The sequence below is a fragment of the Polyodon spathula genome, unplaced genomic scaffold, assembly GCF_017654505.1.
Source record: "Polyodon spathula isolate WHYD16114869_AA unplaced genomic scaffold, ASM1765450v1 scaffolds_1413, whole genome shotgun sequence".
Classification (NCBI taxonomy): domain Eukaryota; kingdom Metazoa; phylum Chordata; class Actinopteri; order Acipenseriformes; family Polyodontidae; genus Polyodon; species Polyodon spathula.
The window spans coordinates 1-19,628 of NW_024472893.1; the positions used below are offsets into that span (position 1 = coordinate 1).

Consider the following 19,628-nt stretch of genomic DNA (forward strand, 5'->3'; position numbering starts at 1 on the left):
AGAGTGGATCTGTGACTGGTGCAATTAAGCTGAAGGCAAGCAAAATGATGTGTGACAGAGCAATAAAAACTTGAGGTTCATAACACAAGGGTTACAAGCGCCATGCGACACTGTTTATTAAAAACACTTTTTTTTTTCACAACCTGTATCAAGTCACATTTTCTGGGCTCGACACGTCTAACTACTGCTGCAATGCAAAGATAATGTATGCATCCGTTTATTAAAAATGTTGATCAATTCAAAATTAAACCAGTCTTTAAATAGAAACATGTTTTCAGCAAAGGGAAATGCCATTATTTTTCATGTTTGACTTTTTTTTTTCACAATTTGCACAAATATACCTGTATTTGAATGTTCTTGCAGTAGGAAAATAAATGCAACTGCACCGTGTCGCACCCTGTGGTTTTTACTGTCGAATCCTGGAACCTCAATTTCAAGCAGGCGATACCTCGACACTCTTTTGGGGGCTCCACTGCCCAGGTTTTATTGATCTGTGTTGAGCGCTTTATTCCACGACAGCAGTGGGAAGCTGTTACCAGCTGCAGTCAAACAATCAAAGCGCTGCTGAGAAATTAGCATCTGGTATACGACACACACACACACATAGTCTCTCTTTTAAGAACTACTTAATTTCAATTGTATGCCCGAGGAGCAGGATCGGCGTTTAACAGCCTGAGGCCAGACATACGATTACATTCTTTAAGAAGCTTTTAGCCAAACCAAGGTTCACCATCAAAAGGCACTCAAGGAGCGGTTTATGTTTTCAAACAAAAGCTGGGAGTTATTTTATTTATTTATTTATTTTTTACAATACAAATTTACTGGCAAATTCAGTAAAATACCGTAGTCATGCAGCTTGTCGGCTAACATGACGATAACGTGAGGCAATCTTGTGAAGTGAGAAGTGTATCTAAAAAACACAGCAGCCTTGAAATATTACCACTTAGAAATTAGATAGAGAAAAAAGGAGTCTTCAGCCAGCCTCTCTTCAGATTAACATACAAAACAGGTCAAATGGTGTGGAAGTCTAAAAAGACGTAATTCTATTAGAAGTGCAGAAGTGCAGAGAACCTGTTCAAAAGGGATTGATGCACAACCATCGGGATTAAAAAAAAAAACAAAGAAAAAAGAAAGAAGCATGCTATGCTCACTGGTGTTTAAGAAGACCCCAGACAAAACAAAGGTGCTATCTGTCGGTTTTAAGGGGGGGTGGGGGTGGGGGTGTATATGACCCCTAGAAAGGGCGTAGAGTCACCTGAAAAGCTGAACAAAAGCAACGCTGGTGAAAGGGTACCCAGAGCGCCATTCATCGCGGCTAACGACTTGTTCATTATGAGTAATGATGGATAAAGACTTCTCACGCTGGGATGAAATCAAGATTTATATGCATTGTTTCCTCTCCCAACCTGTGGGGAGATCATCATCATTTAATTCCATCTCTGCGGCCGGTGATGGGCATCCAGAGAGCGGGTTATCAAACGGCGCAGTCAGCTGGCAAAACCCGAAACGTGTCGCTGGCACATCTGGACTGTGCTGCCACAGCTGAGGGTGAACAATGGCTTCTGGCAGGCAGCCAAATCGCTTGCAGACGCTTGCAGGTCTCATCCTGTTCCTGCCCCCAGCCGACTTCTCCCGTTCCTGCTTTTTTTTTTTTTTTTTTTTCCCCCTTTCTATAAGCGAATCTGATTTTTATTGCCTCGGCTGCATGGCTCAACAATTTTATCCCCTCCCTTTGCAGAGTCTTATCATTGGCTGGAAATATGGCCTCGAGACAGCTCTATCAGTGTCCTTCTGTGCGTTATTCCTCACGTCCAACTTTTAATAAAACCTGAATTTTACTCTTGATAGTGTCTAACTATTATGGATCTCATTCCCCTCCCACCTCTCCAATCCGTCCAGACAATATTTAAGTGCTAGCTTATGCACATCTAGCATTAACCTTTGTGAAGGCCCAGATTACAGATGCCGTTTAAAATCAAGTCTCCATCCCTGTACCACTCAAACACTGCAGCCTGTGCCTGACTGCACCCAGACAGAAGCACACTCTTTATATCCAGCCTAGTATAAAACAGCAAGACTCCCATTGCACAGCAGTTCGGCCCATTCATGGCTTTACCGAGATCCTAATTAGTCACATCAGTCAGTCATAGGCTCTTGTTTGACCAATGAGACTCATTGTAAAGCCTGAAATAGCTCAAAGTGCTGCCCAGTGGGTCTTACTGCCATCCCTGCAAGGAGGTCCTAGCACTGGACAATGACAGCTGCATTTATCAAAAGAAAGAGTGGGATTAGTATTACGCAAATCCAAAAATGAATTGCCCCCCAGATGTTTTTCAGCGGCGCTATATATATGCACAGCGGCGCTAAAAAGCATGTATTTTAGCAGCACGTTGCTTTAAACCAATGTGAAGTATTATAACTACAGCCCTGAGTGCCGAGACAAAACTCAGCCTGTTTGAAAAGCACACACAGAAGGTAGGCTCAAATTTTGCCTTTCCAACGAGACTCCTCACCTGAACCCTTCTGCGATCCTTTCCTCTTCTTCAGAGCTTTCTGGAGGATCTCTTTCATGGTGACCTTCATGCTATCCACTGGAATCAGGGAGAAACCCTGGGCAGCATTTCTACGCAGGTTGCGGGAAAAAAAAAAAGAAAAAAAAAGAAAATGTTAAGAAGATACAAAGTATTTATTACAAGCTGCATTAGACACCAGGGATGCACCAGACACAGACAAAGCCTTTGGACACTTTGAAACCACTTCTGTGGAGCAGAAGATCACGATCTCATCTGTAATCTTCCAAGAGAAAAGTTTCTGCTGGACCTGCACCTTATCTTGACTCTGTGCCAGACACAATAAACCCGGCAGGACACAGTCCAGGTAGAGTCCCTGTGGAAAAGCTGGCTGTGGATCCACTGGGTAAGTTACTGATCATGATGAAAGGCAGTGAGCGTGCAGCTTGAGATTGAAAAACCTACATTGGCTGGCTCTCAGATGCAAGGCTTCCCAGAGTAAATAAAACAGACTGGCACGGCTACTGTCCCCATACACCTGGCCTGACGGACTTCATGTTGATAACTCCACTGCACTGTCAGCTGCTGCAGTTATCAACTCAATTCCACAGGCAAACAGCACCAGGTTTTTGTTTCAACCTGGAGCTACAGTCACGACTGCACAGGGTCAGAGTAGGACATCTCCTGATTGTGCACCTTCAGTCTTTAATGCCCTCCCAGCTACAATCCTGACAAACTTAACAGACCATGTGCTTGCTGAACCTGGCTGCTGTAATTAAACGGATCTGCAGCGTTGATTTGGCCTGTGTTTGGTGTTGCTAGCTGTCTGCATGATGTGTTGTATTTGTAAGTGCTGTTGTCACCCTTCATGAGATCTGGAATCTCAAAAGAACTGCAAGGGCAGCTGCTGAAACTTCAGCTAATGTGTGAATTAATCATTATTTTATTAATTCATTCATTCATTCATTGTTTTACCAGGAAAAAAAAAAAAACCTATGGAGTTTTAAAAACATTTTTAAACTGATAAATCTATGGTCATTCGTGTACTTGGACTACTTAACCAAATAAATAAATAAATAAATAGAAAAATTAATGAACTGTTAGCAGACCAAGATGATCTGAATTACGATCCTCTGCCACGCTGGACAATTAACACAAATAATTAAATAACATTTTTTTGCACAGCGCTCTGAATGTGAAACCTAAACTTACCAGCTTGGCTGGTTTTAACACTGCTCTGTCCAAATACATTTAGGGGTACCCCTGCCAGCCTGCACATCAGCAAGCAATTCACAGCCAAGTAGCCTAAATTCATCCCGCTAGTCAGCCAGCCAGCCAGCCAGTCCATTTTAACTTCGTCAGTTCCTTCTGAGCGAGCAGCTGCTCAGGGCCTGTCAGTATAATTCCATGGCACACTCTGTCCAGACCACTCTGTACCCTGGGAGATGGAGCTGGTCCTAGACTGGGGTATGAGAGTTTACTCTGCTGCACAAACCCCAGCTCTAAATTATATATATGTTAATTATATATATATATATATATATATATATATATATATATATATATATATATATATATATATATATATATATATATATATATATATATAGATATATATTATATAGAATGATGATTTTCTAAACAGATCCCCTGATAAAGAGATAAATGGTGGCTGCAGTGCCCCTGTTATACTCGGTACTTCTCTGCAGTACGACACTTATGGACAATGCTCCTTACTTGAGCCTATAGTAAATTAAACTCTGATCTCAGCTGTATTGAATAAATAAATAAAAAATTAAGCACTATATAGGAGAAAAAAGTTTTCATGGTTATAGTTGCTGGCTTTCAAGTACAGTCTGCTGCAAATACTGTATTATATTCTTTAACCAATATGCGTATTAAAATGTACTGTATTGTAAAATTGTCTGCTGAAACAATGACATAGTAAAACACACACACACAAAAAAAAAAATGTTTTCCTCTTAAGTGATTTGCCAGTTTGCCCTCGCCTCCTCAAGCCCGCCTCCCAAGCCAGTATGCCAGCTGTTTAATTGGGATGCAATGTGTTTTAAGGGCTGCTGCAGACTGGCAGAGTGCTCTGAGAGCTGCCAGCCGGAATGGGAAAACCAGTGGTTAAAAAACGCAGGATTTCTGGTTCCGAGCCAAAGTGTAATCTACCGCACGCCGGCCGTGGCATAACTGGAGGCTCCAAGATTTTTCTTTGAAAGACGTTTGTGCCACTCTCGTCAGGGAGTGCCAGTAATCGCTGGCAAAGGAAACCCTTTTGAAACCCGATTAGCAGCTATAATTAACAAGAGCTTCACAAAGCTATTTAATATAAATTAACAACACAACAACCGACTAGCAGGAGCTGCAAGCTGCCCTTATGCAAAAGCCACCTAATCTGAAAGAAAGTGTCCAACTACTCGGGCTTGTGGGGGTGGGGAGGCTGTTATTCCAAATGCGGGGGGGGGCGCTGTGCTTCATTTCAGATTGCTGGCATCAGGCTGTCAGGCCATCAGGGGAGATTTAATATTCTTCGATAGCTGCTCAGATGCATACATGTATAAACATACATGCAGAGGACAGAATTAGTACAGGGGTGGAAATGCCCTACAGCTCCACATGCAAAGCGGTTAGCATGGCCCCCGTGCTTTACTGTGAGCATTAATATCGGTTAACAAGACAGCAGTGGTAAGCTCATTGTAAACACGGACTGGCTCAAAGCGCTCTGCGATGGGAGTCTTACAGTTATATCCCTCTCAGATATGTACCACTTAAAAAGAAATATCTTTAGGAGATCGGTTGATGGGAATGACCACTGGAGTCAATGCTTTGCTTTAGCTGTCTGCAAGTTGCCAGGAAGGTGCCACTAACCTTACAGCAACATATGAGTGAAGACTTGATCGTGGTCTCTCCTCGTGAGCCAAGATAAATGATGATACCTTGCTCCAGATCATTGTTTTCTGTTTATACAACAGCCCACTGAGGAGGAGCAGAATGCAGGGGTTTGTTTAGAGAATTAGGTTACTGGCTGAAAAACGGGGATACAAAGGGATCCCCTGCACTGCACAGAGAGGTCATATTAAACAGGGAGAGATGAGGTGTCGGGGGTGGAATTGTATTTAGATTGTCCTGCTGTTGAGAAATCAGCAGCTGGGATTTACAAGTGAGTTGGCAGATCAACGTCATTGTAGTCCAGCCTCACCCAGACGTACAGCTCTGTCCAAAGATTTTGCGTCACCTAGAAGGGTTTGTATTGAGACAGAATTTCAGAACCAAAAAAACAAAAAAAACAAATATATATATATATATATATATATATATATATATATATATATATATATATATATATATATCACTATAAAATGATATTGCAAAAGTCTACCGGAAGCCATAATAGTAGTACAGTATTTCATGTTATATTTCAAAATGTCAAATGTCACTTTTTCATTAAGTATATGGAAAACTACAAAGTGCTACGTAATTCAATATGTTAACATAACATTATTTCAGCAGGTTTCATTCGACTTCTACAGGGTGATGCAAAACTTTTGGCCAGAGCTGTAAATGCACCACTAGCAAGTAATCTCAGTGCCTCCAAACAGAAAACTATTTGTATTACCTGGTGACTCCTATTAAATACACAGCCCAGCAGAAACTCAGAATACACGCAGCACACACACACAAACACACACACAAACTGCAAGACTATTACACTGTACAGAGAGTACATCAATCAATGTAAATACACATGCATGTACAGAATATATGACTTCAGCCATCACAATAGTTCTGGTTTACAGCTCCCTGCAACTGATGTAGATTGCAGGGCTTTAAAAGAAAATCAGGCAGCGATAACAGAACAGTCCCGGCTGGTTTAATGTGGCTCTCCATAAAGTTAGCAGAGTGACAGGGTTAGTGCAAGTAAAGGAATTCCCTGGCACTTCTCATTGTAAGGCATTACTGAGAACTTGAGCAGCGCAGGAAATAAAGGATTGCCTTGTGTATTTTTTCATTAGACTTTCCTTTTGTTACCCAATACATAAATCCGTTGTGGCACAATGCAATATGTATCATCGTGCTACACCTGCGGACGTTTCATAATGGCTGCCATGTCTGTGCAGTCAGGAATGATAAGTGAACCCACCTTGAATGTTAATGATAGTGATCATTCTGAGGGAGCCTGGCTTTCCATCTTCCTTTACAGCCTTGGTGTCTGCGCCAGGGTGGCAAGGTTCATGGGAGGAATGTGAAAACAGAACGCTGAAGGCAACAGTAAAAGAAAGACACAAAAACAAAAAGCCCCTCTTCCCCAAGCTTTGGAAATGTCTTGGGTTCGGATGGGGCATTTTCAAAACAAGCCATTTATTTAGCCGTGGCGGGGGAATTGTAACAAACAAAAACCCTCTGGTGACACAACAGCGCGGGACCCTGGACACGGTTAACCTTTTTTTTTCCTCCTCTATTTCTTTTTAATAGGATGCATGCTCTCTTTATAATGTAATGCTGGTTATGCAACAATCTCACAGGCTACTAGCCCAATGCTTTAGGAGCAACACGTTACTGTAAATAAACGTTCGAGTAAAAGCAGAGTGTGTGTGTTGCAGCGATCATCACAAGAAAAGGAGAAGTTCACCAAAAATTGGCCATCATTAGGCAAAAACCCAATGACGTGTTTTACACTGGGCTACTGTTAATGAGAATAGTGGGTTCTATCCTCAGGAGAAACCTGCCATGCAATCTGCATGTAAGAGCAGGTAGTAAGGGTCTCCAGCAATGTGGGCATGCCGTTGTCTAGAAGACCGGCAGGACAAAGGTTAAAGAAGCGAAATATTCCTCCAGTGTTTCTCGAAGTTGTCCAGACTGTCCCGTCTCCCTGGAGTTGAGTTCTGAAATCCAACAAAGAGCTCTATTTAGTTTGCTGGAACAAAGTGTTCTCAAAGTTCAACTTCTTTATTAGTTCAGGATTTAGAAGCGAGTGTTTAGAATTTATAGCTGGGTGTTCTCATTTACGAGGCATTTCTTCTGTGAGAAAAACCCACGTCCTGCCCAGCCAGTATTTCCATGCCAGCCTCTCCTGCCTAAAGCCAAGGTGCTGTGCCAGCTGAGCTCTCTGGCTAACTCCGGCCCGCTCGGTTCTGTTCAACTTCTAATGCCCTTTTGTGTACCTCTTAAACAAATTAAATAAATGGGATGTCTTTAGAAATGATGCCCGTGGAAACAGGGTATAACGGCTAATGCTGTTGGAGGTAAGGTAAAAGCTTACAAATCCTGTGCTTCAGAGTGATGATTCAAGTCATTTGTGCCTTGGGCCAGAGGACTTGGGACTTAATCTCAAAGTTTAGTACATTTTTAGTATACATTTGTAACTTTTTTTTGTTCTCGCCCTGTACCCCAATAACGACTGCTCGTCTGGGAATGCTGTTTCAGTTTCTTGCGGTTATCATTCAGGCAGTACAAGCTACTTTTCAAATGCAGTAAACTCAAGAACAGGCCACACAACGACCGAGATGACCCTTCACAGCCCGGCTCCTGCAGAGCGCCCTTCCTAAAGGACTGTGAGCTGCCACTGCGCGTACGGAAGATCCCAGCTTCCAATTAGGAACATGCGTCTGCGCTTTGGGATTGGTGGCTTCTCCGCAGAGGCAGGCGCACTGCATCACTGTCTGACAGGCTGCAATCACATGAGCTTCACAATCTGTTTTAATTTATCTTGACAAATGCTAAAACGCATCAAAGCACATAGTTGTCGGCTGTTTAATTTTTTAATTTATTTATTTTTAAATTACCCTTTTAGTACAGCGACCAAACAATTTCCTTTATGCAAAACAGACGCTTTCCAACAAAGCAGCTCAGCAAAACTAATGGACAACAAGAAGCCAAAACTGCCTCTCTCTCTCCCTGCCTTCTCCTTGTGCAACTTTGCCAGAGTCCTTGGAACTTGCCAAATTCGGTCATGCCTGCTTAGCTCGCTCGACTGATTGTGCCAGAAAAGAAAATAAGACACAGATGTATTTGAACTCTTTGCTGTGCCAGTAGAAAGACAGCTAATGGCTTTATCTCGACCCTCCCTTTCCAGCTGGGCACAGGTGGGGGATAATGAGGTCCCTCTCCCGCCTCAAACTTAATGGTTTACCAGTCATGACAACCGAAAGGAGGCCGATGCACGTAGCTACGGGCCTAGGAAGAAAAAGATTTAAAAAAAAAAAAAAAACATGCTAGGACTTGGTTCCAACGACTGCCGCTGGGCACTGCTTACAAACTCAAGTGGCGGACAGTCCGCTTTGGCATAAGCTGCACCGTGCATGGTTTCCCCAAGCAGATTTTCCTCCAACATGTCCTGCTGATCAGGAATCCCAAGCCAGACTTTCGACTGTCAGTTCAGAGGATCAAAGAGAGAGAGAGAGAGAGAGAGAGAGAGAGAGAGAGAGAGAGAGAGAGCTGCATTTTGTGACGTATGCCAAGAATCAGTGTGTCTGAAATTTAATTGTAGTGGGTGTCGGTAGTTAGTAGACTAATATTAGTGGCCAGAGGCCAAATGTTTTTTGGCCAACGTCAAAAGAAATTATAGTCCATCACATACATTTTTATACAATATATATATATATATATATATATATATATATATATATATATATATATATATATATATATATATATATATATATAAGAAAAGACAGAACACACACACACACACACACACACACACACACACACACTGCTTTCAAACTGGTTTCTAAAATCATTCCTCCTTTCAGGCAACCCTTAGAGATGTAGAAAGTTTGCTAACTTTTTTACTCTCCTCTCAATTGAAATGTTAATTTGAAAAGTGAACCATAGCTATCAATTGCTCTTCACAGCCTCCTCTTTTCATTTATGAGATGGTTGACAGAAGCAACACATGTTTGCTAACGCCGCTCTTATAAAACAGCTAGCGGGGATTCAAATACATTTTCATAATTGATCGCAGACACAGCAAACGCAAAATGCTTCATATTATAATGATGGGGAGAAAGCCTTTTAGTGCAAAATGATCAATCACCGCACACAAAAAAGTTCAGATATTAAAAGGCTCCTTTTTTTTTGTGGTGTATTTTCTTGACGTTGAGAAATTCACATATTCCTAGGCACTTCTGAAACAGACATCCCGTAAAAATAAAAAAAATAAATAAATCTTTTGCACTTTTACAACATGTCCTAAATAAAAATCAACGATTTCTGCAATGTAAAAATAACATAACAAATACATCTCCAGACAGGCCCTTCTGCCAGAAAGGAAACCAAGTCAGAGTTTAAAATGTTAACAGTAATCCAGCATATATACTTGCCTGTGTCAGTCATCTGGATTTGAATAATCTCTGCTGAAGTGATACATTTTTACAGGAGGGAACAAACACCGGCAACTCCCTTGCTTGCATTAACAGCAGATGACAGACACAAATCTCGTTTATTTTTAAACCCCCAATTCCTCTTTCCAAATCAGAAAAGAAAATGACGGTGTTTTTCCAGACAGGTTAATAATTCCCTGACGTTTCTCAGTTTATTCTTCTCTCTCTCATTTATTTGAAATAGTCAGGTTGGTTTGCAGTCACCTCGTTATTTTAACCCTACCTAAACACTGGCACGCATCTCTCTTTTTTTTTTTTTTTTTTTTTTTAAATACAAATCAAAAGAAACAATTTGTGAAGTTTCATCAAATCACAATTTTCATAAAAACCCATAAAAATCACACTGGAAAACCTTTTATTGTTAATAAATAAATAAACAAACTTCATTGGAAACATGTTAATTAAAACTGCCAATGTTCCTTGGAAACTAGGTTTTAAAACATTACAGTTATGTCTGTGTTTATTCTTTTTTTTTTTTTATGACCATCATTCCGGGACAACATTCTAATATATTTCTCCTCCTTCATTTGTCACGGCACAGAGACCCCTAACTACATCTAGATTACAGTACATCTCGCCAGCTGATCCCAGCTACTTCAGCCTACTTTATAACCTTTCAGTCATAAGCCATATAAAAAGAAGGAACAGCTACAAAACTACATTACTGACTTCCGTAAGAAAGTTACTCTGGCAGTACTTATTCCCAAACTACACTCCACAAGAGCCGAGCGGCAGCTGTTTTGCTGGACATAAGTAGCTGCTGCTTAGTTTAGTTCCAGCTAGGATCTTTATTACCAAGTTCTGCACAATTAACACTGTGGCTTATTTAAAAACAAACAAACAAACAAACAAACAAACAAACAAAAACCCTCATAATTCAAACTCTTTTTAAAAATAAGTTTGATTTCTATATGTTATTCATTATGTGTGCTCATGGCTGTTGTATAGCAGTGTCATGAATGCACAGCAACTCCCATCTGCCAATATCAATACATGCAAACAATCAAACCAACAGCCTTAAACAGCCAAGTTATAAATATCAAATATTGTGTTGCTGTTGCTACACTGGTCTTCATAATCCATACACCCATTACAGCAACATGTATCATATTTAAATATCCCCTTAGCTGTCTTATTAGCATCAGAAATGACATTACAAACACATTTCTACCAGGTCTAAAACTACAGCATTTATAAACTAACAGAGCTAGAAATTCTTATTTACGTTCTATTTGTTCTTGCTGTAATCCCACTGGTTGTATATTTTATAAACACACACAACCTATTAAATATATACCCATAGACACATGCATACCTGGAAATAGAGTTTAATAAATAAATAAATAAAGAAAGAAAGAAAGGGTTACCCCGAGCTCTTACATTCGAACAAAGAGCGACTGTTTTGCTGCCAGCCCAGGCGAGGAGTACTTCTCCACCAGCGCCAGGGTGCTGAAGCCAAACTTGTGAATGGGTTCGTTGGAGTCGAGTGGAGGAAAGTCTGTGTCCACTTCCCCGTCATCCTCAGCAATGTGGAGGCAGTAAGCGTTTACATTCTCACTGCAAATAATAAAACAAAGAAAAAGGTAAAGAGAGAGCGAGGGAGAAGCAGAGACAGAGAACACATCGCACTGAAAATGTGGTCAGTCGAGTCCTGTACCAAGAGCTAGCTACAATGACCTCCTGCTGGACAACCCTGATTGGACAATTAGTGATAATCCCCCCCCCCCCCGACCACGCCAACCCCTGTGGTATCTGGTCCAAGCCCACGGAGTCAGGGTCCTGTGATTCATCCTCCGCTCCCCCCAGCCACCTCTGGCATATGCCTCGGTTTAGGAAGAGTTTTTGTTGAATATCAAAGAGAGGACAGGCTATGCCGTTGGCGGGATTATCTGCCAGCAGCATCCTCTGGCACCTTTCCCACTGGCTTCTAAGTGAAACGGGCCGAAAGTACGAGGACCACACTGTCATCTAATTTTAAAACCCGAATGAACACACAATTGATACTTCTGGACTAGCTGGGAGATCAGTGGTCTGGCTATTGTTTGTGGAAAACTTCTTACTCTCTCTGTAGTCAAGCAGCGACTCCCTGATCACAGCACATTCAAGACAGAGCTCTCTGGTTTGAATGAAAGCTTTTACGGCACAGCAGCGGTTATAAAGGAAGCATGGCCATGTCACCACGCACGTGTCTTCTCAGCAGAAGGAGGAACTCGCATGTTACCATGGAGGGACCGCTGTATATGGAAAACAGGATGCAGACGATTCTCAAACTCCACGTTAATTTAAATACTACCGCACACCGGCGTTTTAAGCCCCGTTCAAAGCAAATAATCTTTGCTTGCGTTTTATTTATTTTCTGAACCTACGGGCAGGTCTTGTGTTGAACAACACATTTCGTACTTTAGCTGAACCAGAAGGGGATGAAGAAATCTTCCCGCACAGACATCAAAGCGTGAATGAGTGGCGTGCCACTGCGGGTCTGCCCTGCTGTGGCATAATCACTACGATTACGCAGGTCTGCAGTTCCCTTGGCAGGGAGGCCCTGATCAGGATGCACTGTCAGCCTTCTTGTCAGCTCTGGTTACCCGTCCCTCTTCTGAAGGTAAACGAGTGCCAGGGCATCACACCCTCATCCCCTCGAGCCCGCAGCAGCAAGGAGAAGCTGTTTGGGGCTTGAGGCAGCCGAGGAGTGCGCTGCTCTATAAGGCACTCAGGCTTGTTCACCTTATACCTTTGTGAGTTTTTCTGATAATTCCAGATCTCCCAACATGGAACCCTTGCTCTTTTAAAAGCAATGAAGCCTGTACAATACCGGCCACAGCCCAGTACAGTGACTGCATACTGATGTCAGGTTACTGCTGGAAACTCTGTCATTGTTTAAAGGAGTCCAGTCATCAGGTTGACACTTTGTTTAATTAATCTAGAATTTAAGAAAGCAAAAAGTAAAATGCAAGATTCCCCCTGACACACCTCAAGAGGTCATTTTAACATTCTTCTAAAAAAAAAAAAAGTCAACAGAAACAAACTTTCGTAGAGGAAATAAATTTGATTTCAGACCACATGTTAAATTTCCAGACTTGCACACACAGGAACTTCTTGTTTGGAGGACACTGTGCATTAACCCCCCCCCCAACAGTATTTGCTTTTAAAAGACATGGAGTGATATTACTCTATTTCCCCTTCCCCCACACACTGCCCTGCCCCGCCCCCCTCTGCTAAACAGTTCCATTAAGAGTTCAGAGTTTCTGCATTCGTCCGTGAACTTTAGAGGCAACCCGCCTGTCAGCCAACATCTCTGGCAAGCAAAAGACCTTCAACTTGGAGCTCTTAATTCCATCCACAGAGTTTTTCGCTATAATTGCAGTGCTTTTTAACACTGTAAATCTAGCCTTGTCAGAACAGCGTTCCAAAGTCATGAAGTATTGCCAGACTGTTTCCAAACTTGGCAGTTTACATTCTGAACTTTAATTACGTGATTGATGGCAAAATTAATTAATTGCAAAATGTATGCTAATTGTTTAATTGGTCGCTTGATCTTTATAGATCATTTATACATTAAATGAGTTGATTTACAAAGTTTATTGATTGGATGTGACAATGAGTTATTTTGCAGATTACCTGATTTGTAATGTCCCCCAATTAATTCGCAAATGTTTCCAATAAGGCTGGTTTTGTTTAAGAGCGCTCAATCCAAGGATCTACACTTGTGCCGTCACGACAGCAGTTATTTATGAAATGAAGCAGGTAATAATGGTGCATTAATATTAATGTAAACTGTAAATTTTCCAAAAGGGAGGCTTACAGGAAAGTAATCTGATCGCATGTGTCACTATAAATTTCTTTTTAGTTTTTAGTGCAGCTAAAGGTTCAAGCTGTAAATACTGGATACATGACAGTCTAGCGTGGGTAATGGAAAAAAACCACAAAAAAAAAAAAAAAAAAAAAACAGTGGAATAAAACATTTAAACCAATTAACCGGACACATAAAAGTGGGATATTCATGATAATTACTTGGTCAATAACCCTGTAGGCACCAGGACTGGGGCTAACGTGTTTGAATCCCAGATAAAAAGTTTTGCAGTGAGCAACTGGAAAACTTTGGAGGTCAGCTTTCGATAATTAAAAGCAACATCATTTTACTCAATTTCGTTAGCACTGGTATTCTGGCGATGAAGAAAGGAGGAGGATATTTATTAAATTTAAAAATTAAATCAATTTTATGACCTTTTCTGTTTTGTCTATTAAAACATTTTTTATTACGCACTCTCCTGACCAAGCCAAAGAAAGGAAAAAAAAATAAACAAAAAGAATGATAAATGGCACGAAAGCATTTTAAAAGCTTATTGCACCATGTGCATTAGGGCTTATTTCAATATTTGTTTACAAGGCTCGGCATCGATAAATCTAAGTAAGATCCCGTCCCTCTGATTTATGGCGAGATTTTAAAACTAGCAGTTGGAAAGGAGCTGGCAGCCGCAAGCTGCCGGCCCTCTTGCCATCTGATTCATGAAACCGATCTGAAAAGTGGAGAAGCCGGGCCCGGGCGCCACTCGGTTTTGTTAGTGTTCGCTCGAGGCAAGAGGTCAGGTCAGCGACACTCGTGAGAGCGGGTAAGCCGGGTAAGTCCCTCCTCAAACCTCCTCTGGCCGTAACCCGGACGTCCCGAAAGGGACGTACGATGTTGTGATTACGGGACACAGCCTCGTCTCGTGGTCAGGCAGTTGTGTTACAACCGTGGGCGTGCTCCCCTCCCCCCACCCGCTCGCCCTCACCCACGCCCACCCCCCCAACCACGGCCAAAAATAACAGCGGCTTCTCCAGTCTCAGTCCTGGGAGCACTGCTCCACATCTGGCCCTGCAGGGAGAGTTGAGGAGACTGGCATTGCTGCAGGCTTCCCCTTGGGCTCGTCCCACTAATGCCTGTGTCTGAGCAGCCAGTCGTCACAATGTTGGCACCCGAGGAGGGGGGGGGGGGGGGGGGGGGGGGGGGGGGGGGGGGGGGGGGGGGGGGGCTCGCTCATCTACGTGCCAAGAAGTGTGCCCCTCATCTACTGAACAGGGCAGCAGCTGTGTCTATTACAGGCAACCCCAGCCATGGCCGGCAGAATATATCTAAACTGGCCCAAGAGCCATCAAAAAGGTGACAAGGATTCATTTTTCAAATCTGTTGACAGACCCGAGAGTCGATGCGCCAGTCTGAATTTTGTACCCTGTGCACTGCAATCAACGAACGCACATCGTTCGACGAATCATGGACCAGTGAAATGTATAGGACGCCAAATCACATGGCAGTCTGTCAATAGATGGGAGCCATAGCTTCCATGTGTGTTGTGCTTTTGATAAGAATGCCTGTGCATGTAAAATGACATGAAGGGGAAACTGGGAGCTCGTATTTGATGCACCATTCTAGTTGAAGTTACTTTTCTTTTTTTCTACCTCGTCACGGACCATCCACATTGGGACGCAAGCAATCCATAATCTAAAAACAGCAAAGTAAAAACACAAGGCTTTGTATCACGATAAAGCTAAGCTACAATAAAAAAATGACAGAGTATAATACAATATTATAGGCAGACTGTCAGTGTCCTTTCTTTTAATTGATATCTCATCACCGCTTCGTTCGTGTTTTATTGCGATTCATGACAATGCTTGGTACTCGTACCCACGTGTAAATGATGTGTACTCACTGAATTGCTTCTGCTGTTTGCCGACTGCATTACAAACAAATTGATTAGTGCTAGCGTCTAAACCGGGACTCCACTCGCGAAATAAAATAAAAAGAACAAACAAGCAAATAAAAAGCTTTCATTCTTAATGGATCGTCCTTGCCCTCTCTGCGGGTCTCTCACTCTCTCTGCAGGTTTTTTTTTTTTTTTTTTTTTTTTTTTAAATACTTAAAGAAATGAAATTCTAGTGAGCTGTTAAAAGACAGAAGCTGCAGAGCACATCCATCAAGTCAAAGCTGAACGAGGTCTGGGTTATGAGTCAGAGGCCCACACAGAAAGGGTTCAGTTGCAGGGGTCGACAGCGCTGTCAAGAGTGCCTTCAGCAGAGAGGTGCGGAATTAAGATGGAAAAAAAAAAAAATAATTTTTAAGGAAAGCTCGACAGCCATGGAAAGCAGACGTCTCCAAACTCTGGCAGCTTACTGTGCATTAATAAAAGTCCCGGGACACCTCGAAGCTCACGTCACGTCACCGCTATGCGCTGTGCTGCTGTGGAATCCACAAGTTCAGAGGCCATCACAGGTATTTCTTATAGGGTTGGAATGTGGGTCTACATCTCGGAGGCACTACGCACGATCAATGCAAATACAAAGCATGCTGCTGCAAAAGCTGTAGGAGACAGGGGAACCACTGCAGCCGGTATCACACGGCTGCACAGTTCACACCATGAATGCATATGTTATCTAAAATATCAAGGTTCATTTCTGGGCATGGTGTACTTTTTGGAATTCCGAAATACTGCCAACCAGGCATTTTTTTGGGGGGGTGGGGATCTAAGGAATTTAAATTTATGTCAGACACTGGTCGAAACATGCTGGAAGAGTTGAATAATTTCATTACATAACAATTTCCAATTCATTTTGAAAGCCGACTACATTAATGACAGCTCTGTCCTCCTATAAGGGCTGGTCGACAATTCTGCATCCTAGCGTGAGGTCAGTGTTAAAGCCATGTACCAGCTGCCATTAACGTTACAGGGGTGGTTGATGAAACACGGGAACAAGACACTGTAGACATATACGGGGGAAGCCTTATCACACATTCTGTGGCTTCCCAAAGTTTAAATAAAAAGCTGAACAACTGGACAGAGACAGAGTGCCACATTGTCAAAGCGTTCACGCCAGTCTTTAAATGAACTTTTTTTTGGAGGTAAAAAACCTTTTACAATTTGACAAAACCACAACCCGGCAATACTGCTCAGCAATACAATCCAAGTTGTCTCAAGCCCCCCCCCCCCCCCCCCCCCCCCCCACCTCCCAAGGCGTTGGTTTCTCATTCTGTAACATTAACATCAATCTTTTTTAAATAGGAGTCAATTAAAGAATGGAGAGAACGCAGCGGTTCGCTGGCTCACTTCAGCTTGGGCTCCCGTCCCTCGCTGGTGTACTGCCAGCAGATCAGCCCGATCAGGTCCTGCACTCTGGCGTTGCCCATCGTCACCACAGTCATCGGGTGCAGCTTCTCCGGGCCCGACTGCATTGAGAGGTAGACGTCAATTTTTTTGGTTGATGTTGTACCTACATGGCCCTGTGGGGGGGAGAGAAAACAGCAAGAAAATGAGAAAATGGTACCTGATAAATATGCAAACAACACCCACATCTATTAAACAGCGAGCGACGTGTTCGACTGGACGTCTTTCTCATTGAACGTGCACAGCAGCAACGCTCCAATAATACTGAACCAACATCAAGACAAGAGGTTCCTGAATCCGGCTTCATGTGCCCACGGAATATTTAGGACAGATCATTTTGAAATCAGGGAATATGCATGCTATGCAGATTTACAATGCATGCACCATACATGATCTGATAAATGTGAACAATGGGGCAAAAAACTTGTGGTTAGCTTTCCATCATATTTAAAAAAAAAAAAACAATTCAAATAGACCCCATTCAGATAGACAGAGATGTACAGAATTTTACGGGTTCCACAAACTTTTCACCTGATACGGTAAAGGTTTACTTTAATGTGCTCAGCGAAGGATGAATGCATTTTAAACAGAGCGACAACATCACTGTGACTTTGAAAAGTGATATAATTCCATAATTCTCAGTTTCGTTCCTGGATAGGCACCTGATAAACATAATTACTATCCTACGAGAGCAGTGCCAATCTGAAAATATGTGTTTTATGCCAATAAATGCTGACGGGTTTAAACTGGGTGTCACAACATTTTTAATCATCATAAAATAGAGAGAAAAGGATTTTTTTATTCAACATCAACCTTCCTTTGCAGAAATAACATTACCCCAAACATACAAGCAGGGGCAGCTGTGTTTAGAAACCATGTACAGCACTGCTGAAACGCAACTGAAAGGGGCTTATTAGCTTGTCACAGCAGAAAAATAATTATATAAAAAAACATAAAAAAACAACAAGCTGTGCAAACAAATCAGAGATGGGCTATTAAATATGGCCTTAACAAGCTTACTAAAGTTACCAGTATTGGCCAAATAAAACAGTAAAATCCTTTGTTTCAAATGAATCGCCGCGGTAGGGAATATCTGTCAACAAGCTACATTTTGTAATGCTGAACTTATTGTTAATAAATATATTTTTTTCACCTCCAATCTGGCTGACCGATTCCAAAACTATCTGCAGTTAGCTGGCTGCCTTGGCTACGACAGGTAGATTGTCACACGCTGAATGGGACCTGCTGATTAAGAGCCATGCAGTGCCACAGAAGACTGGCACACTGCTAGATCACATTGGCCTTGGCAGGTACCAGCTTTGGAGAAGAGGAACACGGCTCTACTCTCCCAGCCTGGCTGTTCTTTGAGAAGACATGCGAGACTAGATCACTATACAGTCAAGAGCTCAGTTCAAGTGATTTATTAACAAGGACATAAAACCAAAGTTTGCACAATAAATGGAGCAGTATACTCACTGGAAATTGAATCTGTAATTAAAAAAAAACTAAATAAAAAAAAAAGGGTTACAATTTGATTGATGCTCTTTTTTTAAACGTGTGATTCAGTTAATTAAATTAGAGCTTTATGGGTGACCTATTAATCAAAAAAATATTGTTGCACAAGTTTCTACCATCTCCACACTTCACAGGATGATATTAAAACTGATACCTGTGTCTACCTCTTTATTGATAATGCAGTACAATCAATACTGTGAACGCGATGATCTAAAGCAGTGACAGACCTCCATTCGTCGACCTAAATATCTTACTTTATTCTTAATTTCACAAAGCACTTTTTAAAATCTAAAGACAAAAAACAAAAACAGTCCTTAAAAACATTCAGCTTTGTGAATGGGGCCCACAATTGCACTAACACCCTTAAAAAATGGGGAAGGATAACCGACAGTAGCCTGGAAATTACCACTGCCTATAATGCATTACACACTATAATTACAGCTTGCTTCACGACTTGACTCTGATGCAGTTTCACTGTCCTGTGTCACCCTGTCCCTCTCTCTGTGGAGGTGAAAAGGTAAATGGGTTTGTTTTTCCCTTTAATATAAAGCAGATGTATTAAGGGGCTATTTAGTATATAAATAATTCAGACTGTACGGTGATCTGTAATGCTAATGCCAAATTCTATACTAATGATGCCGCATCAGTGCCACCAGATTCCGGCTGAACGTTTTTACCATTCAGATGCAGTTTTTAAGGACCTCTGTCTTACTAAATCATATTTATATAACAAAATCAATGCCGTTAATGTTCCGGGAGGTTTTTAACGCGGTGAGGATGAATTACGCGTTCTCAAACTCTATTAATTTCATCAGTACATGGCGTCACATTCAGATTTAATAGAACGTTTTTAATGGAAAAGCAGCCCCTTTCTCCATTACGAGATGATATACAAAAGGGAAAGGTTATCATGTAGTCATTAACACTCTCTTAAATTACCAAAGTAATTGAAGCGCTTTTTTTTTTTTTAAATACAATAATAATATAATATTCAGCATTTTGAAGCCAGTCCAGAGATGATTAAATACACTGATGAGATGAAAAGCCTACCTGGCAGAGAAGCTGGGGGGGGGGTT

General features: G+C 41.8%; 1 protein-coding gene across 1 annotated transcript; it reads right to left on the bottom strand.

The window, feature by feature from the left end:
- Positions 1-1,004: 1,004 nt before the first annotated feature.
- LOC121309608 (target of rapamycin complex 2 subunit MAPKAP1-like) lies at positions 1,005-17,318 on the bottom strand. Its single transcript, XM_041242619.1, has 3 exons — positions 16,981-17,318; positions 11,282-11,458; positions 1,005-2,623 (listed from the first exon to the last, which is right to left on the bottom strand). The coding sequence occupies exons 1-3, from the start codon at positions 17,223-17,225 to the stop codon at positions 2,482-2,484; spliced, it is 564 nt and encodes a 187-aa protein (XP_041098553.1). The 5' UTR covers positions 17,226-17,318; the 3' UTR covers positions 1,005-2,481.
- Between the last annotated feature and the right edge of the window lie 2,310 nt (positions 17,319-19,628).